The 24,954-nt window shown below is 35.9% G+C and overlaps 2 protein-coding genes across 5 annotated transcripts in view; both read left to right on the top strand.

Moving 5' to 3' along the window:
- The window catches only part of LOC129495557 (rotatin), a 144,807-nt gene that overhangs the window by 46,280 nt on the left and 73,573 nt on the right, over nucleotides 1-24,954 (top strand). For all 4 annotated transcript variants that reach the window (XM_055303195.1, XM_055303196.1, XM_055303197.1 and 1 more), the window contains 9 exons: nucleotides 1,693-1,781; nucleotides 2,156-2,273; nucleotides 8,268-8,364; nucleotides 8,974-9,042; nucleotides 11,661-11,849; nucleotides 12,710-12,949; nucleotides 14,351-14,495; nucleotides 17,448-17,602; nucleotides 21,559-21,778. In XM_055303195.1, coding sequence (XP_055159170.1) covers nucleotides 1,693-1,781; nucleotides 2,156-2,273; nucleotides 8,268-8,364; nucleotides 8,974-9,042; nucleotides 11,661-11,849; nucleotides 12,710-12,949; nucleotides 14,351-14,495; nucleotides 17,448-17,602; nucleotides 21,559-21,778 — 1,322 coding nt within the window. The remainder of the gene's footprint in view (nucleotides 1-1,692; nucleotides 1,782-2,155; nucleotides 2,274-8,267; nucleotides 8,365-8,973; nucleotides 9,043-11,660; nucleotides 11,850-12,709; nucleotides 12,950-14,350; nucleotides 14,496-17,447; nucleotides 17,603-21,558; nucleotides 21,779-24,954) is intronic.
- Nucleotides 4,804-5,222, top strand: LOC129495558 (60S acidic ribosomal protein P1-like). The gene has a single exon (XM_055303199.1). It carries the CDS (start codon nucleotides 4,819-4,821, stop codon nucleotides 5,161-5,163), a length of 345 nt encoding a protein of 114 aa, XP_055159174.1. The 5' UTR covers nucleotides 4,804-4,818; the 3' UTR covers nucleotides 5,164-5,222.

The raw sequence follows: 24,954 nt of genomic DNA, 5'->3' as shown, positions 1-24,954 counted from the left end.
AAAATAAGGCTCTAGAAAATGTGGATAGCTTTGTTAAGAAGATCATAAAACGCTTTTAGGGAGTATTCTTCTATTATTGTTAACATGACAAAAATAAAGCTTGTAATTTTGGTGTACACTTGTTGGCAGGTAGTGGAAACTTTTTTTTTTTAACTGGCTACCAAAGGTAGTTCTAATAATAGCTACTAATTTAGTATCAGTATGTGTATTGGTATGTTTTCCATTGTGTGTGTGTGTGTGTGTGTGTGTGTGTGTGTGTGTAGGGAGAGTTATAGGAGAGAATAAGTTAAGAAAATTGTGAGATATTAAATACTTGTGACTGGTCTATAAGCACCTAGAGATGTTATTGCTAGTAATATCTCTAGTGTGTGTGTGTGTGTGTGTGTGTGTGTGTGTATGTATGCACATATGTCTTACTATATTTGGGTGGCACTACTAGAATACCCCAGACTGTATAGCTTATAAACAACAGAAATTTACTTCTTACGGTTCTGGAGGCTAGAAGTCCAAGATCAAGGTGCCCACAGATTCAGTGTCGAGTGAGAGCCTGCTTCCTGCTTCTTGGTTCATAGATAGCCATCTTTTCTGTGTATTCTTATAGGGAGAAGAGGCCTCTTTTTTTTTTTTTTAAAGATTTTATTTATTTATTCATGAGAGACACACAGAGAGAGAAAGAGAGGCAGATACACAGGCAGAGGGAGAAGCAGGCTCCATGCAGGGAGCCCGAATGCGGGACTTGATCCGGGGTCTCCAGGATCAGGCCCTGGACTGAAGGCAGTGCTACACCACTGGGCTACCAAGGCTGCCTGAGGCCTCTTTTATAAGGACACTAATCCCATTCTTCAGGGCTCTACCATCGTGGCCTAATCGCTTCTTAAGGGCTCCACCTCCTGATCTCACTGGAGATTAGGTTTCCCCATATGAATTTTGGGGGAACATAAACAATCCGTAACGGTGAATAAACACACACACACACACACACACACAGTCACACATATATGCTTACTTTAAAAGTTCATACTTTTCAGAAAATATAGAGTATGTTATAATCCTTTACTCTCATATTTGCTATTGACAGTTTTGAGGTTAGAAATCTAAACTTTTTTTAATGTATGTATTTATGTATGCATGTATGTATGTGTGTAAGCTCAGCACTCAGTGTGTGGCTCAAACTTACAACGCCAAGATCAAGAGTCACATGCTCTACTACCTGAGCCAACCAGCTGCCCCTGAGATCTGAGTTTCTGTTAATAGAAAAATGACCACGTTGCAAGCTATTAACATTACTTGTAGAGAATTTTAGACATTTTGAGGTGATGGATTTGAAAAGGAAAGAATTGTCGATGAAACAATATAAAGAAAATAACTTATGTACAAATAAAAGGATTCATTTATATACTTAAAATTTTAGTAGTTTTCAGGGTCTGAACCAGTTGATTTAATTATTCTTTTTTAAATAGCTTTTATGTTTTACATTGTAGAAATAATTAAGATGTGCTTGTTACTTAAAAGTTTTCCTATAGTTTAGATGTGTATAAAGTAAAAGTTTAAAGTTTCTTCTCTAATTTCAACACCGGATGTAACTACTTAAAACTTTTTGAGTTGTGAATACCTGCTCTGAAATTTTAAAACTTCAGAAAATATTCTTTAAGTGACTTCTGTTTTTTGTGTTTTTTTTTTTTTTGTCAACAGATATTAAAATGCATGCTGTGGTGAAAAAGTTACACTTAGTTGACACGATAATTGAGTATCTAAATGAATGTGTAGGTCAGGATGGTGAGGTAAGATTAATAGTGTACCTAGACATTTTTACAGACTGGTATTTTTATTAATCAGATCTGAAACTGAATTCAGCTGAATTTAGGTAAGTGCTTGGAGATTAAAACCTGATTAATACCAAGTACATTGTTTATTTTTTTTATTTCTAAGAGTAGGGTCTCTCTAAAGGAAAACCAATCTTAGATTTTTTTAGGATATGTAAGCAGAAGTATATACAAAGCTTATTTTCAGCGGAAAATAATTCTTAATTTGCATTTTTGTTTTAGACAATTTTGATAAAAAACCATAACATTTAGAAAAAGTTACTATTATAGTTTATTTTGTTTCCCCTTAGAATTGATGATTGTACAATAACTGTGTTTTCCCTCCTGGCCAGCTCATAGAATGTTTGATTCTGCCAAGCCTCACACTCTTCAGGAAAGTTCTTTGTGCGGACCCGGTCATGCGCATGGCCCTCTCACAGCAGGCTTCTCTTTTGACCCTGTTATTCAGAGGTGAATAAAATTCTGCTAATAATAATAAGTCAGCTTTAAGGGTTATGCTTTAACTGTAGGTAACATTTACTTTCCATTTGACTAACAGAATAACAAAGTTTTTTAGTGACTATGCTGCTAAAAATATCCATTACAACGGATAATGTTTCTTTTGTGGAAATTACCTTGTAATCCTGTTACTGAGGAGGCCTCAGAGCTGAGAAAGGATGATCATTCTGTTCTTTGCACAGTTGATGTGGCTTTCATTTGGTGCTCAATTACCTATTATTATCTATGAAGAGAGCAGGCTGCAGCCACTGCCATTGCTGCCTACTCTTCCAAATCCATTTCCGCAGTCTTAGTTGGCTTGTGTCTTTGCATCCTGACCTCTGGCATGGTGTCTGAGTATGTCATCAGACTGATAGTAGGAGGGTACACCCTTTTTATGTGGAGTGGGAGCTAGACCATCCTGAATGACTGAGCATTAGTTTATTATAAAGTGTGATTTTTTTTTTAAACCCATTTCAATTTGGTTGTAGCTTACTAATGTGTTTATGTAGAAAAATTCCATGTAGTTTTTTTCTCTTTTTCTTCCTTCTGACTGTTCTCAGTAGAGAGCTTGGTAACATTTTGTGCTATTTTCTTTCTTAGAGATTTAGGCCACTACTATTAAATAATCCTACAATATGCATCTTGATCAAATTCTCAATATGCTTAACCTTGTTAATTATCTTAAGTGAGATTTATGTTCAAAATATTATTAGAATATAGATTAGAATATAGTAATTTTATTTTAGCATTTTCTTCCTATGTCTTCTGCTTGCTAAGTGAAGAGGACAGTGTATTTAATATAAGCATTGATACAAGTCCAAACCAGGTGAAGTTCTAAACAGACTCAGTGTGTCCAGGCTTGTACATCTTGAATAGTGTATAACATTTTTACAGTTTTTAATAGATTGATCTAGAAGAGTAGTACCTGTGGATCTTACGTTTTCTTTAGTCCTGTTAATTATCTTCCTAATAACCTCATTCAGAAGTTAGTCCCTAGTTTGCCTTTTCTTTTTTTTTAAATTCTTATTTTTATAATTTTTTATTTTTATTTTTTATTTTTATAATTTTAAGTTATTTCTTATTTTGATTTAAATTATTCAAGCATTCATGAGCATATTACTAGATTCAAAGGTACTTTCTAAGGCAGCATCATATGTACCCTGTTAGTATTAACAATTTTTCTATTTTGTTGATGTTTGTGAGAACTATTTCAATGAGTCTGAAAGTGAATTATAACATTTTTTATTAATGGATTTAGTTTCAGGGTAAAGTTAGTGTTTTTTTTTTTTTTTTTTTTTTTAAGATTTACTTATTTTAGAGTGCATGCATGTGCAAGAGTGAGGTGGGGGCAGGTCAGAGGGAGAGAGAGAGACTCTTGAGCAAACTTCCTGCTGAGCCCAGAGCCCCACTCAGGGCTCTATCCCACAACCCTGAGATCATGATCAGAGCCGATATCAAGAGTCAGTTACTTAACTGACTGAGTCACCCAGGCACCACAGCAAAATTAGTTTTTTTAAATCAAGTACTCAGCTAGGAAATTCATTCCTCAGCAAATGTTTATTGAGTACATGCTATGTGCTAGGCCCTTGGGATACACCGATCAGTTTGGTAAATGACATCTTGAAGCTGACAGTATAGTTGGAGACTTTGACAAATACACAATACAGCATAAAACTCTCTATAATAGTGGAATTCCTGGTGCCAGAGGGAAGTGTTCCTGAACAGATTGGGTGGTGAGAAAACATGAGAGAATGCTTCCAGGACATTTGGATCCAAGCTGGAACTTCAGAAATGAATAGGAGTTCAGTGAGAGAGGGTTGCTTTCTGGATGGAGCCATGGTTATGTTGAGAGAGAATGTATCTTTGAAATGGTGGTTGGTTAGGAATGACGGGATTTTGGGGCCTTCTGGGGTGAGAGGAAGATGATGAGGTGACACATGGAGAGCAGTTCATGCAGGGTCTGGTAGATCCCAGGAAACAGCACTGAGAAGTCATTTAAGATCCTTAAACTGAGGGGGTATCTGTTTCAGAAAGATTATTCTATCTACAGCATGGAGAGTAGACCACAGGGGAATAATAACTAAATAATCTACCAGATACACTTCTTTTATTTATTTATTTTTAAAGATTTTATTTATTTATTCATGAGAGACACAGAGAGAGAGAGAGAGGCAGAGACACAGGCAGAGGGAGAAGCAGGCTCCATGCAGGGAGCCTGACATGGGACTCGGTCCCGGGTCTCCGGGATCAGGCCCTGGGCTGAAGGCGGCACTAAACTGCTGAGCCACCTGGGCTGCACGATAACACTGCTTTTAATTATAAATCTTATATCATGACAGAATCCAACCCATGACAGAATTGCATGGTGAGAACTTAACTTAAAACTACCTCACACCAGCTCCTTTCCTCAGCTGCCGCTAAGGTGCTCGGTCCTTCCGAGGAAGCCAAGGCCGCATTGGGGTGAGGCCCTCACTTCAGCTGGCGAATAGCACCATGCTCTGCACGCACCCTCGCCATGGCCTCCGTCTCGGAGCTCACCTGCATCTACTCGGCCCTCATCCTGCACGACGATGAGGTGACGGTCACGGAGGATAAGATCAATGCCCTCATTAAAGCAGCGGGTGTGAATGTTGAGCCTTTCTGGCCGGGTTTGTTTGCAAAGGCCCTGGCCAACGTGAACATTGGGAGCCTCATCTGCAATGTAGGAGCTGGTGGACCTGTGCCAGCAGCTGGCGCTGCGCCAGCAGGAGGTCCTGCTCCTTCCACCGCTGCTGCCCCAGCTGAGGAGAAAAAAGTGGAAGCCAAGAAAGAAGAATCTGAGGAGTCTGATGATGACATGGGCTTTGGTCTCTTTGACTAAACTTTTATAAGCTGCTCAATAAAAGGCTGAACTCCTAAAAAAAAAAAAAAAAAAAACAAAAAAAACAAAACAAAAAAAAACTAACACCAGTGAGAATGGGGAAAATTAACAAGGCAGGAAACCACAAATGTTGGAGAGGATGTGGAGAAAGGGGGAACCCTCTTGCACTGTTGGTGGGAATGTGAACTGGTGCAGCCACTCTGGAAAACTGTGTGGAGGTCCCTCAGAGAGTTAAAAAATAGACCTGTCCTACGACCCAGCAATTGCACTGTTGGGGATTTACCCCAAAGATTCAGATGCAATGAAACGCCAAGACATCTGCACCCCGATGTTTCTAGCAGTCATGTCCACAATAGCCAAACTGTGGAAGGAGCCTCGGTGTCCATCGAAAGATGACTGGATAAAGAAGATGTGGTTTATGTATACAATGGAATATTCCTCAGCCATTAGAAATGACAAATACCCAACATTTGCTTCGACATGGATGGAACTGGAGGGTATTATGCTGAGTGAAATAAGTCAATCAGAGAAGGACAAACATTATATGGTCTCATTCATTTGAGGAATATAAAATATAGTGAAAGGGAATAAAGGGGAAAGGAGAAAAAAATGAGTGGGAAATACCAGAAAGGGAGACAACATGAGAGACTCCTAACTCTGGGAAAGGAACTAGGGGTGGTAGAAGGGGAGGTGGGTGGGGGGTGGTGGTGACTGGGTGATCGTCACTGAGGGGGGGCACTTGATGGGATGAGCACTGGGTGTTATTCTATGTTGGCAAATTGAACACCAATAAAAAAATAAATTTAATATAAAAAATATAATATAATATAAATAAAAATATAATATAAAAAAAACTCACTACGCCATCTTACAGTGAGGAAATTGAGATCTAGAGAGATTTATCGACTTGGCCAAGGTCATAACCAGATAATGGTGGAGGCAAGAAAAGAACCCAAATTTTCTTACCTATGTTGATTTGTTTTTGTTTTAAATAATTACAGAATTTCTACATCCTTATTGTAAAAATTCAAACAGTATGGAATGATATGAAGTAAAACATCAGCAGTTTTTAAAATTTTCTTTTCTTTCTCAGTTTCCCCAAAGAAGAATGTACTAGGTATATTTTGTCAAAAATCATTTGGAATGATCTTTTCTTTACACCCATGTTGTATTTTTTATGCTGTATATTTGTTGGTGTTGCTTTTTCCAACTGAAAATGTATTTTAAATATCTTTCCATGTTATTACATGTGAATCTGTTTTCTTAAAAAACACAAAACCAAGAAACCAAGAAACTATTACATAGTGTTTCAGAGTTTCAGTTTGTCATATTAATATTTCTTTCAGAATTTTAACGGTAATAGTAATCATGTTTTATGATCTTGTGCATACTCTGTAATTAGAATTGCTGGGTCAAAGAAATTTTATAGGATATGGTTCAGTTCATCTCTGCATCATTCCCAACAGTGATTTTTTAAAATGCTTATTTTCCTCATAACCTTGCTAACACTGAATATGACTCACTCATTCATTCATTCAAGATTTTATTTATTTATTTGAGAGACAGGGAGAGAGACAGAGATACCGAGAGAGTGCATAAGCAGGGGAAGAAAGGAAGAAGCAGACTCCCCACTGAGCAGGGAACCCCCACATGGGGCTCCATTCCAGGACCCTAGGTCTGTGACCTGAGCCGAAGGCAGATGTTTAACTGACTGAGCCACCCAGGTGCCCCCGAATAAGTCTCATTTAAAAAATTTCTTTAATATTATTGGTAAAAATAATATCTCACTATTATTTTCTATTTTTTAAACATTTTAATGGAGGTGATTATCTTTTCATGTATTTATTCAAATTTCTTATAATTGCCTATTTTCTGTTGCATTTAATTTCTTTTTAGTGACTTGTAGAGTTTATATGCTCGATTTTATGTTAAGATTTTCTTTGCCTATCATTAGCCTTAAGTATTTTATGGAAGTATATAAAGCTTTTCTATTATAGCAACTGAGCTTTTCATCATGCTCTAAAAGGAGGGCCTTCTCCAATTCTGAATTTAAAATTCTAAAAAGACTTCTTTCTCTTAACACATTTATAGTGTTTAAAAAATTTAGATCTTTATGTAGAATTGATTTTGATAGTGTAAGGTAGGTATCTAAATCTATTTTTTTCATATTGTAGGCAATTATATTACAATAATTATGTATTTGGAAATGTGGTAGTTCATCCTATCCCCACTGATATAAAGTGTCTATAAAAATTAAATTCTTACATGTATTTCTGTTTCTTTTTAGTTCATTACTACTTTCAATCATGTCACTTATCAATTAGGTTGTTATTATCCTTTTCTTATAGTTAGGAAAATTAACTTCTTTTGAAATTAATTTCTTGTTGCTGCTTTCCTGGACTTACTGACTCTGTATTATGCTAGTATTCCTGTGTGATTGGTACCACCACAATACCTTTTTGGTTAGAATTTCATAGTTGTCGAGCACTGAGAAGTCATAGCATTGGGAGTGCTGCAGAGGTGGAAACTAAGGCTTATTAATGCTGCAGTATTTGATCAGGCCATTTCACTAGTAGTATGTGATGGTGCTAGCTTTAGTCTTGTTAGTTCAGAGCAGTTTCTTTTTCCATTATCTTGTAATAAATAAGATACACGAATTAAAACAACACCAACACAATCACAGTGTGTTGAAGTCAAACCCGAGTTCTATGACTATATGTTTATAGGAAAGGGCAGATGATAACTAAGGTGATCTCTGAATGAGTGGACTTTAGTTGGAGTAAAGGATTTGGCAAACCTACTAGAAGCTGCGTTAGTTTGCTTCTTTGAGAAACTGAAAGTACACAGTATCTAGTGAGTGGATGTGCAGGTGTGTTTCCTGGACCATCAGGCTGTGGGATTCACAGACTCCAGCCCAAACCTGCTGAAACAGAAGCTCTGTTTTAACAAACCTCTAGATCCACATATGTCAGTGTATGTGGGTTCATGTTGCAGTTTTCTGAGAATGACATCTCTTCCCTTTGAGTTAAGATATTTTAAATTTGAAGTTCATTTTTCTAGAGGTAAAGATATTTCATGAAGTTATACTTCTTTTTATTTCTTAGTTTCCTTAATATTTCATGAAAATTGTGCTGTCGTGACTGAAGTCGGAGCATTATTTTGTCTTCTGTTATTTGATGAAGTATCGAGAATGGATATGTGGTGAGCTATAAGAATTTTAAAACTTTTTTACTTTTAATTAAGGTTTCTGATGCAATCTTAGAGCAATGCATGGAAATTTCTGAATTATGAAGCCTATGTTTTCCATTTTGATTTAAGTCAAAAAGCCTATTGGCTCAAAAAGTCCCCTGAACTTTTAATTTGAACATTACTAAGCATAAAATTAAAAAGTTATTGCAGCAGTTTTTGTCATTAATACTCTTTTTTAGTATATATTCTCAATATCATGTTTTTTTTTTCTTTAATAGTTTATTAGAAAATTTGGGGAAGTTGTTTAGGTTGGTAATATGTGATTAGCACTCCACTTGAGCAGGATCGAGTGGGAGGAGGACAGATTCACCTGCCAGTACAGTGCCCACATTCTATGAATCATTATTATATGAATTTCCTAAGCGCTAATTTACTCTTTAGAAGTAAATCTAGGTGGTAGGAAACATGTTGTAACTATACAAATGATAGAGCCAATTGCAACTCTTGTTTGGAGATTCAGTCAAGGAGCAAATTGTATTTGTTAGATAAAACCATGATTTATTCATTTTTTTTCTTTCCTTTTGTGTGTGTATGTGTGTGTTTTTTTTTTTAATGAAATAGGTCTGTTAATCCTTCCAATAAACCTTCTTCACCATCAGTCTTCAGTTTGCCTGTTTCAGTTTTTAGAAGGTAAATGATTTATTGTTTTGATTTTTTTTTTTGAAGGGAAAATGTTACAGGAAGAGAAATCAAAATCTATAAGTTTCACAATTTTTATCTGGCATTTAAATCACATGACATGTAGTGCTTCAGTGTTTCCTCACGGTGGTGAGCTCAGTAAGCGCATGTCCCCATTACTAACTTTCCATCTGAATGTGGTTCAGATGTACAGAAACTCTCCAGCCTAGATTCAGCAGTTGTTAACACGTGGGCTTAATTGCTTTTTCTCTCTTTCTCTCAGTATATTTATTTATCTGTATGTAATTTTTCTCTGATGCGTTTGAAAATAAGTTTCAGACATAATTTTACTTACCTCCTAATTATTGTAGCATGTACCTCCTTAAACTAAGGACATTTTTCTGTATACCACTGTACCATGCATGATCACATCTAAGAAAATTAAAAATAATTCTGTAACATGATCTAATTTCTTCAATTATATCCAAAATAGTAATTACTTCTAGGAGAATCGCTTCTTGGCCTTTTGGCTAAGATCAAGTGTACCTCTAGGAGGAGAGCAAAAAAAAGTAATAGACAAGAAAAGGGAACAAAGAAATTTTCTGAAGGGATGGAAATGTTCTGTATTTTATTCTGAGTGATGGTCATACAAATGAATCCAAATGGAAAAATTCATCAGGCTGTATATGTAAACTAAAAATCTTTGTATTCTAAAGATAAGTAAATTATGTCTTAATAAAACTATGATTAATTTAAAAATAACATTTCATAATTTGGTAAATCTTATTACATGTACTGTAATCATTTTCCTGGCTATATAATATTCTGTTGTTGAATTTATTTACCACAATTTATTTGTTCTCCAGTCAAAAGGTATTGGTTTGATTCTGGGTTTTTGTTCCTGTATCCACCCCTGTAAACAAGCATATGCATGTTTCCTGGTATAGTGTGTAAGAGTTCCTTTTAAATATATTGTTCAGAGTGAACTTCCTTGTTTGTAGATATCACCTACTCTTCATAGTCTCTAGATTTGGGTAAGTAATCAAAGTCGCGCTTGCAGTAGGCCTTGCTTGGAATGAGATTGCACGTGAGGTTGCTGGGAGCTGTCTTGGCTTAGAAGACTCACGTGCTGATAGGAAATATCTTCTTTACTATGCCATAGGCATAGTTTCCAGGACCCCACAAGACACGGCGCTTGCAAGATTCACAGCACTCAGGGTTGCTCAGAACTGTGGCTTCCTGATGTGTATTTACCATTTATTCCCAGATATGGGAGTCATTTTTACCATAAGCAAAAAAGACAGCTTAGTAATATTGTTGACATTCCATATCTATTGGTTGTCCTGGGGACGGGGCCAGAATTAGCGCAAGATAAAATTTGTCCGTAGAGAAGAAGAAAGGTTTTGTTATTCCTTTACTCATAGTAATGTTGTCATTTTAAAAATCGTCCATCTGGTGGACATATAGTGGTTTTTCAAACTGGTTGTGATGTATTGCCTTGTGCTTTTTATTCCTTTTTTCCTTCTTTTTCTTTAGTCTTAATGTGCAGTTCATTTTCTAACTTACTAAAAAATCCCCATTGATTGCCTTGCCTTTTTTTTGTTGTTGTTGTTCAGTTCAAGTCCTTTCAAGTGGGCTCTGTGTCCTTTTGTCAAGGTGCCATGAGTCTATTACTATTTTCTTGTGTTCTAGCACAAAGAAACATCCAAGAATCACCTTTTGTTTCCCTCTTGAGACCTCGTGTTAGCCATTTATCTAAGGATTCTTGATAACTTTTGTAGAAAATTTCAATTTTAAAAAGTATTTTTTTAAAACTATTCAGCCTGATTTACATGTAGAACCCTTCCTTAGCTTATTGAGACACAAGAAATGAAAAAGCACAGTAAAGTTCCCCTGAGAAATCTTACCCAGTTGTATTTATCTAATATTAGTCACAATATGTGAATTAGGGATTTAGGTTTTTTTTTTTAGCAAAATTATTTTTTAACATTTGAACATGCTAGACATTACTGTCCTGTTAAACACTATTAAATTAACTTGGAATGGTTTAAGAGCTGTTGCTGTTGTATCTCTTCTCAGATCTAAAAATATTTCTGGGTCTTTGTGGTGACACATAGTGGTTGAATTTATTGATGATGCAATAAACTGTGCTCAAGTGACGATATTAAGTTGTGATTTTGACACTTAGTGATTCCTGTGAACCTAAGGCAGTTTATTTAGCCTCCTTAAGGCTCATTTTGATCATCTGTAAAATAGGTATCAGTGCCATGCATGTAACTGAACAAATGATAGATAATTCATGTTCTACCTGAAACCTTTTATGTGTGGCTCACTGTCGCCACAGGCCTTGACTTGAAGGGGGCATTAGCCATCTCTGCTAACAACTCTAATACAACACAGGTTAAGGAAGTCTTCAGGCAAGACTTTAAAAAGTGTTTTTAGGAGTTCAGAGGATGGCAAAAGAGTAAATGAAATACTATATACAGCATGATAACTGTTCAAAATAGAGGCTGTGAGAGTGATCTCTATGTTCTTGTGAGGAATAGAACTAGGCCTCATTTGTAGCTCATCCGTTTTAGTAGTGTTTAAGAATTTTGAAGTTCATAATTACTTGTATGTATTTTCTTTAGGTATCATCTACCAGTGCGTATAGTTGGCCACCATGCTGTGAGTCCTTACTCGATAGTTTTGCCATTATCCACTGATTGTTTGGCCTTGAAACCAGTCTCAGACATGCTGAGAATAGCTTGGAACTTGTCCTGGTATCATGGGAGTGAGAATCTGTTGAAGCAAATGAATTCCGAATCTAAAATCCAAGAGTAAGCTGTTATGTTTAATTGAAAAAGAGTTCATATTTAGTGAATTATAAGTAGCTAGCTAGGTTTTATTTTCTCTTTAGGTCAAGTGGCTTTTTTACTTTTTATCATCTGATTTTGTTTTTCCATTGAAGATTACAATTTTTACTTTGTTTTAAAGATTACATGTGTTCATTACTTTTTAGGAACCATCACATAAGGAAATTTAAAAAGCATGTGCTCTGTGTTGTTTTAGAGATTGTATGAAGTTTGGTTAGCTGTTATTTTTTAAATTTTTATTTATTTTTCAGAGAGAGAGGGAGAATGTGTGCACACACATGAGCTGGGGGAAGGGAGGCTGATGAGAGGTGGGGAGGCACAGAGGGAGAGGCAGAGAGAGAATCCACACCCAGCACAGAGCCTGACACTGAGCCTCAGTCTTCCCCACTCTGAGATCATGAACTGAGCTGAAACCAAGAGTCACTCAATCAACTAAGCCATCCAGGTGCCCCAAATTTGGTTAGTTAATAGATATAAATCTCTAGGAATGTAGTCTGAATTAGAGTTCAGTAAGGATATGTATAAATGTTGTTTTCATTACTGTGGTGATGATGAAGATTACTTTGGAATATCCGAATATTCTGATCTGTCATCACTTTCTTGTTTAAATGAAAATTATATTTTTGTAAGCAGGAAAATGTCAATACAAACACTTAGGATGCTAATGTAAAAAACTCTAACATTGACAGATATATACCAGATTTTCTTTTGGCCCAGATTTAAAATGAGGATGAAATAGAATTTTTTTAGAGTTTATAATAAACATAAATGTGAGCTTTTATTTAAATAGCTTTGTTGCTCTTCCTTTGTTTCTTTTTGTTTAGATTTTCAGATACATTGCAGTTATCCACAGAGGACACCCTCGCTCTGAAGATGACACATACAGCTAGTGGACTGAAGGATTGTCTCCATTCCATTGTCGAGGCTGCAGCCCACAGGGAAGTGAGGGCTGCTGTCACAAGAATGAGTTTTTATCTTCTGAATGACAGACTGTCTTTAAAGGGTGGCGCTGGCCCATGTGGGGTTACCTTGAAGTCCTTGTCGTGGCATACCACACTAAACAGGTCAGTATATACGCTCAAGACTGCCAGTTTCAAAGACCAGGATTGAATTGTATTTGGGTTTATCGCCACATCTTTGAAGATAAGAGCATGTATTCTTTATGTTGCTATCATTAGAGAAAGTTTTTTTTCAGTGTGGAAAACTGGAATTTTTTTAACGTGTAGTAAGTAATAATGGTAAAAGAGAAAAATTTTCTTAATCCCTGCATTTTGGAATTAATAATGAATTATACAGTTTTTATATTATCATAGAAAATTTTATTTTGCTATCTCACAAAAGTAGATAATTAGGATATGATGTGGCTGAACAAAATGAATGTTTTTTCCCTATCCACATTTTAAAGGAGTCCAGACATCAGTGGAGTGGCTGATGGGTTTGGTATACCTGCGGTGGGCTGTTTTATTTTGTTTTCACTTTTTTTTTTTTTAGATTTTATTTATTTATTCATGAGAGACACACAGAGAGAGAGAGAGGCGCAGAGACACAGGCAGAAGGAGGAGGCTCCATGCAGGGAGCCCGACATGGGACTCGATCCCGAGTCTCCAGGATCACACCCTGAGCTGCAGGTGGCGCTAAACCACTGAGCCACTGGGGCTGCCTTGTTTTTACTTTTGTTTGTTCTTAAGAAAATTTTCTCATTTTTCTTTTTACCCTGAATTCATGAAATTGCCATGTGGAGATCCTTTAGTAGTTGTTGGGAAAGCTCTAGCTTGTAAATTTAACATGTTTAACTGGTAGCAGATGGCTACATTTGAAACAAATAAGACTGACATGTAGCTATTGCCAGCAGTTTTACATTTTAATCTTCATGTGAATTTAGTCTAAGATGCATAACTTTCTATTAAACATAAAGTGTGCGGTTTTCAAAATGTAAGGTTAAATGAATTTCCAAGATGTGAATTCAAAATGTATCTTTCACAATTCGGATACCTAATCTGGCTTTTCCAGTGGTGTGCTGGAATCCTCCAGTACTTCCTTGTGAGAGAGCTGGCAGGTGAATATCAGGATTTGTCTAAGTTAGTTATTAAAACATAGCTGTTATTAAAAATGAAATTGAATAAACTTAGAGAATTTAAATAAATTATGAGAAAAATGAAGGTAATCATGTAAATATCATCACTTCCAGAGTATTTTATAACATTTTACTAATATCTGTATGTTCTTGAGGTTATGTATAGCTATTATATCTTTATTACAAAAATGCCATATAATGGTGTGCTGCTGTGCCATCTCTCCACAACTGTGTTATGTTGGTGGCTTACAGTCAGCCATGGGGATATATTTACACTATGGAAATTGGCAAATGCAAGAAATCATTCTACTGCTTACCTGGTTGTTAAATATTTATCAGCACACCACTTACTGTAAAGAGCTAGAAACCATAATTGTCTTTTTTATTATAGATTTTTACAGGTACTTCCTGCTTGCACTGAAGATGAGAAACTGCTAATAGATATCATACATTTTTTAAATAAGTTACTGAAGGAACAAAGAAAAAACTCATCAGTGGAACTTCTAAACTGGCTTCTAGAATTACTTCTTAGACATGTAAGTGTTATTAAGGAATTGGATTTTAGGTCTGACAAATGATTTATTGGTAAAAATTAGTGATGCTATAATGAAAAAGTATAATTTTTTATATAGCCCATGTTTAGTAAAGTAGTCTTTGTGTTGTATGAAAGTGTTTACTTAAAACTTTGGAGTAGAGAAGGTTTTTCCAAGAAGATAAGGTAGGACCTATAAAGAAATCTATAATATGACTACATAAAAATAACATGGCAGTGAATGTACTCTGCGAGGAGTACATTCTGTGGGGTGGAGAGGACAGAGAACAAAGATTTTCTGCAGGTAGGAACAATAGGTATGATGAGGAAACAAAATAAGAAGGCAGAGTTAGACAGTCATGGTGGGATGCTACTTTAAATACGATGGTCAGAGAGAAGGCTCGCTGCTTTGACCAAGATTTGACCAGCACACTGAGTTAAGTGTGGGAGTCAGCCATATAGATAAGGGAAGAACGTTCTAGCCAGGGAAGGAAAAGAGTGCAGAGGCACTTAGCTGTCAGCGCCATGTTTGAAAAACAACCAGAGGTCCATGTGGCAGCAACAGGATGAGTTGAGTATAGTGGTAGGAGATGAGATCAGAAGGATATTCTCTATTCACACATAGAGAGAGGCAGAGACACAGGGAGAGGGAGAAGCAGGCTCCATGCAGGGAGCTCAATGTGGGACTTGATCCTGGGACTCCAAGATCATGCCCTGGGCTGAAGGCAGATGCTAAACCGCTGAGCCACCCAGGTGTCCCTCATCCCATATTTTAGAAGTGATGTTGCTGAGGCTCACTGAATCTTAAAATTAACATGGAAGCCTAAGATGTGTTATAAAGGGAAAAAGTCTTAGCAAGTACCACATAAACAAGTTAGTAACAATGAGATTTTTGGGAAGAATCTTAGTTTTAGGTATATACTTATCAGAACATATTAATCTGTCAATCAGGAGTTAATTTTTTATGGGTATATCAGGATTAATAATTCATGATAGTAAAATTTTACCAAGATGTTTACATTAAAAACAGCTTTATAATTTTGTCAGTATTTATGGGAGCTGGAGGGAACGTGGGTGTAAGTCAGGTTTTCATTATTTGGGGCTAAGAATACTATAGAGTATGTATATTTTAGGATTTTTATTGTGTATTTTGATTATTTTATTCCTATATAAAACAGAAGTTGTAGTTATGTTTCATGTAATTTTATTTGATCCAAAGGAGGTATAGGATGAAAGGAAGGCTGAAAAAAAAAATGCTACTTAGGTGTGAAACTTAGTAAAGTAAGTTAAAAGCAAACCATCTGTCCCCAATACTTTCTAAAAGCTCTCAACTGTTTTCTTTATAATTGTATGCACCTGATTGAAGTATTCTGCATGTACTGCATAATTTAAACAACCTAGAATTTTCTTCCCATTTCTTTCATTTCTCCAAAAAGAATGCAGTTATTTTTAAATTGAGTTCTTTAGGGGAAGGATTTCATAACAATAATAATTATATTTTGATTTCATCTCTTTTTGTATGTTATAATATGCACAATTGATCTGACATAATACGGGGGACTGAATATTAACCAGCTTTGAAGTAAGATGATCTTCAGGTTGAATCCTTGCTTTGTTCATTTGTATGACTTTGTTTTTTTTATTTTTTTATTTTTATTTATTTATTTATTTATTTATTTATTTATTTATTTATTTATTATTTATTTATGATAGTCATACAGAGAGAGAGAGAGAGAGAGGCAGAGACATAGGCAGAGGGAGAAGCAGGCTCCATGCACCGGGAGCCTGACGTGGGATTTGATCCCGGGTCGCGCCCTTGGCCAAAGGATCGCGCCTGGGCCAAAGGCAGGCGCCCTGGGCCAAAGGCAGGCGCCAAACCGCCGCGCCACTCAGGGATCCCCATTTGTATGACTTTGGACAAGTTATTTAACCTCTTTATAAACCCATTTGCCCATCTGTAAAATTTGAAAATGTACATCGTCTAGTTTAGTCAAAAAGTGGAATCTTGTTTTCTTTCTTTTTTTAACACAGCGCCTATGACATTATAGGTGATCAATAACTATTCCATGTATCTTCAATGCGGTTGGTTAATATAACATTTTCTACTCTTGGTAGTATTGAAAATAATTACATTATATTTCTTTGGCTATTTTTTTTTGAAGTTAGAAAACAGAAAAAATTTAAGTAGCACTAGTTTTATCAAACTATCAAATTGGTAAAGATTGAAGCAGTAATAATGCTCAGCATTGGCTTGGATGCTGTGGGTCTTCTCCCACCCTGCTTAGTTGTATGTATTGGTACACGATTTGCAAAGACAAATTGGAAATATATGTTGAAAGCATTAAAACTATTTGATTTAATAATATCATTGCTTAGAATTCATACATATGGTATAGTCAGAATTGAACACCCTTCCCCACAAGTCAGTAAAATTAGAAATCACTGATTCTTTAGTAGTTGGTGTGGTAAATATTATGGTTGAAAAATAATCAGATATTAAAATGAGTTTTTTGAAGAAATAATTATAATATTAAGTTAAAAAAAAGGGGTACCAATAATGATTTTTTTTCACTTAATCTCAGTTTTGTTAACAATACAGAATTATAATTCTGTTTCTGTTTATATGCACACAAAAAAGAAAAGTGTGCACCAATATATTGATAGTGGCTATCTCTGTGAAGTGTGATCTTGGGGTTTTTTGTTTTTTCTCATTGTGCTTCTCTATATTTTACTCAGTTTTCTATAGTAGATATACTGTTCTTTTGTTGAGAAAACATAGGAAGCACCTTTTGAGTTTAGAACATAACATCTCCATTAATGCACTAGAGACCCATACCCACTGGCTAGGTAATAAAACTCTTATAGTCCAGAACATGATCTGCAATAAAAATCTTTATAGGAACAACACACAGCTCAACTAAAGAGTCAATGTTTTTTTACAAATACTATTTTTTAGAGTCCAAACCCACTGTTAGACCTGCTGGTTTTGACGGAGTCACAGGCACGAGAGGAAACAGATGACATCCAGACTGCTGTCAGGCAACAGCTCCAGAAAGAACTGATTGCTCTTTTCAATACCTTGCTGCTTAGTTTCATGGCAGTTACTGACAGGTACTGTTTGTATCATTGAAAATTTGGGGACATTGATAGAGAACCTAGTTCGCTTTGATTTCCAAAGAGTCCTACTTTTTACTTGTTTCCAATCAAGGAAGAAAGAATTCAGTAATAATCAGTTGTAGTCTGTCTTTTACTTTATTGGAGTCTCTGGTATAGCCTAATTGTAATCTCTGTCTCTGTCTCTGTGTCTCTCTCTCTCTCTCTCTCTCTCTCTCTCTCACACACACACACATACACACACACACACATACACACACAGTAATTTGCTGTCTCTAGGTTTTAGGTCTTGGTCCACTCTTAATTCTCTGAGCAGTAATACCCATTTCTATGACTTTATGACTTTTTATGTAGATGATTTTCAAGTGTGTCTCTATAGTTGACTTAAATTTGTTTTATTTTTTTTATTTTAAATTTGTTTTAATTAGATAAAATACTGCTTCAGACATTTTAAGTATATGATTGAATGGTTTTGATGTGTTCACAATGTCATTCAACTGTCACTATTTAATTCCAGAATATTTTCATTACTCTGAAAAGAAACTTTGTAACTATTAAGCAGTTCCTCCTCATTTACCCCTTACCAAACCTGTGGCAACCACTGTCTTTCTCTATGAATTTGCTTATTCTGGACATTTTATATAAATGGAATCAGACATATGTGATATTTTGTGTCTGATTTCACTTTGTGTTTTCAAGGTCCATCCGTATTGTAGCACATATCAGTACTTGTTTCTTCCTATAACTGATTAACATTTCATGTACAGATATACCACATTTTGTTTATCCATTTTTCTGTTGATGGATATTTAAGTTGTTTCTACCTTTGATTATTGTGAGTAGTGCAGCTGTGAACACTTGTGTACATGTTTTGTGTGAACATGTTTTTAGTTCTCCAGTATATACTGTACAACTAGAATTGCCAGTTCCTCTGGTAACTGAGTACTTTTTTGAAGAAATGCCAAATTGTTTTCCACAGGAGCTATGCCATTTTACATTCGCACCAGCAGTGTATGAGCATTCTAGTTTCTCAACATCCTCCCTAACACTTCTTATTATGGCCATCCTAGTAGTATAAACTGGAATCATTTTGGTTTTGATTCCATTTCCCTAATGAGAAATGATGTTGAGCATCTTTTCATGTGCTTAATGATTATTTGTATATCTTCTCTGGAGAAATGTCTATCCAAGTCCTTTGCCTGTTTTTGCATTGTTTGATTTTTTGTTATTATTGTTTAGTTGTCTTTACATATTCTGGACATCAGTCTTTATCAAATATGATTTGCAAAATTTTCTCCCATTCTGTGGGTTGTGTTTTTACTCTTTAGATAGTGTCCTTTGATGTACAAAAGTTTTTTCATCTGATGAGGTCTTCCTGTGCTCAGCTCCCAAATCTCTGCTGGAAGGAAAGACCTGATCCCACACATACTATATTTGAAAGAAACTAAAGTGTCAGAACAACCCTAGTTCAGCTCAACACCTGACTAGATCTCAAAGCTCAGTCCCTAACCCAAATCTTGTGACCAAATTGCAAACCATTTCTATGAGAAACCATTATGTACTTTGCTTTTTTTTTTTTTTTAAAGGACTTTATTTATTCATTCATGAAAGACACACACAGAGAGAGAGAGGCAGGGACACAGGCAGAGAGAGAATCAGGCTCCATGCAAGGAACCTGATGCGGGAATTGATCCTGGGACTCCGGGATCATGCCCTTGGCCCAAGGCAGACACTCAACCGCTGAGCCACCCAGGTGTCCCTGTATTTTGCTTTCAATAGCTCTTGTATACAAATGTTTGACATATAATCACGAATGAAGAGAATTGTAAAGAAGTAGGAAAATGTCTCCTGTAATTGAGAGGAAAAAAGTCATTAGAAAAAGACCCAGAAATGTCAACCATTACAAGAACTTTAAAGCTATTATTATATGTAATATTTTCAATATACATATAATAGATATTAGATGAAAAGATGGACAAGATTAGTAAAAAATATGTAGAATATCAATAGAGAAATGGAGACTGCAAAAAAGAACTAAATACTAATTTACAAATGAGAAATAGAGTTTATAAGGTAAAGAATTCATAGCGTGGGCTTAACAGCCGACCTGACATGGTATAAAAGAGGATTCGTGAATTTAGAATAGAAGTCAATAAAAATTTCACTAGAGAGAGTCACCTATGAACCTTCTGAGGTGCTGAGAATGTTTTGTTTGTTGTTATGCTTGGTGGTTACATGATTATATTCATATGGAAACCATCCTGCTGGTGTATGTAAAACACTTGTGAATTTTACCGTACGCATTTATGCCTCTTTAAAGTACTGAAGACAAGAACAAAGTGAATCCATTGGTAGTAGACTGAAATGTGTATAGAATCTCCTGGGATGCTTATTAAATATTAAGACCAGTAACTCAGGAATCTACATAGTAAGTAAGTGTCATAGGTAGTTCCTTGGGCTAGACTTTGAGAAATAGTGCTATGGACTGTTCTTTCGGTGAATGTTCTTTGGATGTTGAGAGGAACTTGCGTAGGGAGGTTGAGACCAATTGGGTGTGGAGCTTGGGGAAGGTTCACAGGAACCAGGAACTGGTGGCAGATGTGCCAGGTTCAACTGGGGTTGGTTAGATATTTGCAGGGATATCATTCCCTTTGATAGTATAGTTTTTCTTTTGGAGTGGTTAAGGTAAAAGGAGCAGAAAATGAGAATTATTTGTATGTTAATTAAAAAAATCAGAAGAACATTTTTAAAACTGTTAATTACATTACAGTGATTTTTGCACAACACATTTGAACTATGTGGGTCCACTTATACACAGATTTTTGGGGGGATAAATACAGTATAGTACAGTATATGTGTTTTCTCTAATGATTTTCTTAATATTTCCTTTCTTGGGTTGCCTGGCTGGCTCAGTTGGTAGAGCATGTAACTTTTGACTTCAGGATTGTGAGTTCAGGCCCCATGTTGGCCATAGAGCTTACTTTAAAGAAAATTTTTTTTTCTTCTCTCTAGTTTGCTTTATTGTAAGAATACAGTATTCAGTAACATACAGAATACAAGTTAATTGACTTTATGTTATCAGTAAGGCTTCTAGTCAACAGTAGGCTATTTGTTGAATTTTCAGAGAGTCGAAAAGTATACGAGGATTGTATGTTGCACATGGGGGTCAGTACCCCTAACTGCCATGTTGTTCACCAGTTATAGTGGTTTGTTGTTGACTCATGAGAAATATACATTTATACAAATAACTTTCAGGCTTTGTGTTTCTAAAACTTTAAAAACATCCAGATGACAGGTATATAAAAATTATGATCTTTAAAAAACCATACAACTATATACCTATAATACTGTGATTGGATAGGTAAAAATATAGTCAGTAGTTGTCAATTTTGGAGTGTAAAAATCTGTAAAACAAGAAATTTCAGATTTTATTCAATGTTTGTTAAACAGTGATGTACTTCTTCCAAGAATTTCATCTCTGGATCCATGCCTACGTATTGGTTTCAAGGATTTTGTTTTCTCATAAAGAGTGTTTTCTTGTTTGTTCTGTTCCTGACAGTTTCATTTAAATTATGTGTCGGACTTCAATTTCAGCTAATTAAAAATCAATTTTTAAATGATACCTAATGAATAAAAGTATAGATTTAATATATGTCAATTAAACTCATTTAAAGTACACATTTAATTTTCCATTCCAACTTTTATTTTTGGATGCTAATTACCAATATCCGTTTACATGTTTTCGATGTAATTGTAATTGGTCTTTTACATCATATGCCCTCGATGGTATTTTAATTATGTTTTCCAGTTTTAAGACTGCTACTTCTCCTGCTTCGTAGTTTTCTCACATATTAAGTTATTAGTAACCCTCTACCATCAATAAGTTAACTCACTAGGCCCATCACATTTAATGCTCTTATTGATTTCTTTTTTTCCTTTCTTTACATACACAGAAAATGCTTGGAACTTTTTTATGTTTTCCAAACACAGCTGTCTCTGAAACTGCTCCAGTGCCTGAGAGTCACAGATGCTCCTCACTTCTATGGCCTGCCATCCCTTGAGAGGACCTTGCGAGGGATGGCTCATCTCACAGCATCTCCAGGATGGAGCTCACATTCTCCTCTCACAAAGCCATTTGAAATTTGTGTTAAGTACTTGTCGGGTCTACTTGAAGTAAGTAAAAATAACCAGTTACTATAACAACAATAGTAACAACCCCCAAAGAATAGCTATTTACTATTTATTGATCACTCCCTTTGTGCCAGGCATAATGTTAAGTGCATTATATGTATCACTATATTTATTTAGTGATAAATAAATTTAGTGATTATTAATTTTAAAATAATTTATTTAAATTCAGTTTGCCAAATATAATATAACACCCAGTGCTCATCCTATCAAGTGCCCTCCTTAATGCCCGTCACCCAGTTACCCCGTCCTCTCTGCAACCTCCTTGTCCCCCTCCCCTCTGCAACCCTTTGTTTGTTTCCCAGAATTAGGAGTCTCTCATGGTTTGTCTCCTCTCTAATTTGTCCTCATTCAGTTTCCCTCCTTTCCCTTGTAGTCCCTTTCACTATTTCTTATATTCCACATATGAGTGAAGCCTGACGTTGACTCGATCCCAGGTCTCCAGGATCACACCCTGGGCTGAAGGTGGTGCTAAACCACTGAGCCACCTAGGCTGCCCCTCTTCCAATTTTCTTATGCAGCAAATGCTTTTAGGATTATTGCACGTCTTCTTTCTCATAAAACTTTTGTCAGGTTTTAATATCACAATTAGCCCACCTTTTATGTATTATTTTTTTAATATGTGGAATAATTTGGAACTTGGGATAGTTGATTTGAATTGGTAGTATTTCTTCCTTAAATGTTTAGTAGAATTTGATGATAAAGCAGTCAGACCTGCGGTTTTCTTTTGGAGAAGATTGTAAGTAAATTGAATGAAATGAAATGAATTTAAATCTAGAATTTTGAGATTTAAATTTTTTTGCATAAGTTATGTTTTTCTAGAATTTCATCTAAACATTTGAATTCATAGCTCTAAAATGATCCATCAGTGCAGCTTATTCTTTAAATGTATATCAGCTCTACAGTGAGGTCCTGTTTCATTCCAGGTACTCATTTATTCCTTCCCTCTAAGTTTTCTTGAATGGTCTTACTGCTGGTTTGTATGTTTTATTGTTATCATTCTTTTCAAAGAATGAAATTTGGCTTTGTTGATCCTCCCTTTAATGTTTTTCCCCATTTTATTAATTGCTGCTTATGCTTATTTCTTTCTCCTTTGGCTTTAATATATGGCTCTTTTTCTGTTATTTCTGAATTAAAAAAAAATTCTTTATTTACTATAGGGGTAGGGGTAGGGGAGGAGAGAGAGAAGGGAGAGAGAGAGAGTCTCCCAAGCCAACTCCGCACTGAGGGTGGAGTCCAATGCAAAGCTCAATCCCACAACCCCCTGAGATCACGACCTGAGCTAAAACCAAACTGTGGTTGGTTAACCAACTGTGCCACCCAGGTGCCCTTCTTTTTTCTGAAATTTTTAGATGGAGTCTTATTTCACTGATTTTTTTAAAAGCTTTTTTTCAAGTATTTTTAGCTCTCATTACCTTCTAATAAGCATGGCCTTAACATGATATCACATATTATGTGTCCCATTTTTATCATTTAGGTCAGTATAGTTTTTGCATAATGTAGTAAGTATAGCAATGATGTAGTTATACATAGTTCTGTAAGAGAAGAGCTTCATCAAGGTTCCCTGCCAGCCTTGCATTTATGCATGTAGTCCACAGAGACAGGGCTTGCTCTGATCTAAGTCTTAAAAAAGTTCCTGTGATCCTTCTGGAACATGAGAACATGGGGCGCTTTCGAGGAACTGCTACAAGACTGTTTCTTACTGCTTTGCTCTCTGTAGGATGTCTGTCACGAGCCTGTCTCTTACTGCCTCCTGGGTTCTGATGAGTGAGGCTTTCTGCCTCAGTTCCCTTGGAGTATAGCTGCGGGCCATAAGCAGCTTAGCTGCAGCAGGGCATGAACTCTTCCACACCAGAGTGCCCTCCTATCCACATTGCTATCATCTGGCCCTCTGTTTCAGTGTCACCCTGCAAAGGACACTGGAAGCTGGCACCTTTGGCTACTATTGCTTTTGCTATTTACGTAAGTAATGAACTGTTTGGATCTAAAAATGGCTCATTGGATTGACCAAATCCATCAGCATTGCTTGTCTTGAAAGGTTCAGTGATAGCCCAAGTTTGAATGATACTCAGAGGTTGGGATCTTTAACTGTATTAGGATGTTAGGAAAGACTCTTAGAGGAGGCAATGTAGAGGTAGGTTTTGAAACATGAATGAAATATTTGATAGTGATGGGCATTCTAGATATGGGGTGCTTTGACCAACTTGTATCCATAACTTCCTGTTCCTTTTCTTGCTGCATGTTTCTGTTTGTGGTCCAGCAGTCTACCTACCACCAGATTATCCTTTAAAAACAGAAATCCATCTATTTATTTATTTAAGATTTTATTTATTCATGAGAGACAGACACAGAGAGGGAGTAGCAGGCTCCTCTCTAGAGGAGCCTAATGTGGGACTCCATTCCCGGACCCTGGGACCACGCCCTGAGCTGAAGGCAGATGCTCAACCACTGGGCTACCGAGGCATCCCTAAAACAGAAATGTTTCAACGCAAAGCTCTTTTTAAGTGCATATGGCTCTTTGTAATCTTGCATTTTGAATCTCATCTCTGTTTTAATTTTTCCCACTACCCTGAAGTTTCCATTTAATTTGGCTCTTTTCACTAAATAAACAAGTTTATTTTAAAAGTCTATTTCTTCATATAATTTCTTTTCTTTTTCGGATGGCCATCTGTACACAAAGTTTAAGATCTCACTTATTCATTTACCTTCCTTTTAAGGAAGCCTTTCCTTATCTTCCAGATATACACACTCAGTAGAGTGACTGGTTTCCTCTTAGGCTGTACGCCAGCAGCAGTTAGTATATGCCACTATTATGGTGCTTAAGACATTGTATTTCTGTTTTGTTTAATGGGTTGATCTGTTAGACTGTGAGCTTATGAGAATTATCTTTGTATTATTTCAATTTTCCCATAGCTCTCATTATCCTAACAGTAATTTGTACATATTGGAGAAATAGTAATTTAATTTATATATGTCTTATGTGTGATTTTTAAATTTAGAATACAGTTTGAGTAATATTTAAAATGTAACATGAATGTGATGATATGTGTTTAATTTTTGTGCTTTCATTATTAAATCCAGCTTAAGGTGATGTTTGTACATTTAGCTGTAAACCATGCCTCAGATGATGTTACCTAGAATTTTTCCCAAAACTATACTTT

This window comes from Nyctereutes procyonoides, unplaced genomic scaffold (genome assembly GCF_905146905.1).
Source record: "Nyctereutes procyonoides isolate TBG_1078 unplaced genomic scaffold, NYPRO_anot_genome, whole genome shotgun sequence".
In the NCBI taxonomy this organism is placed as follows: Eukaryota; Metazoa; Chordata; class Mammalia; order Carnivora; family Canidae; genus Nyctereutes; species Nyctereutes procyonoides.
Note: the sequence above shows the minus strand (reverse complement) of the source record. Positions and strands in the feature narration are given on the sequence as shown.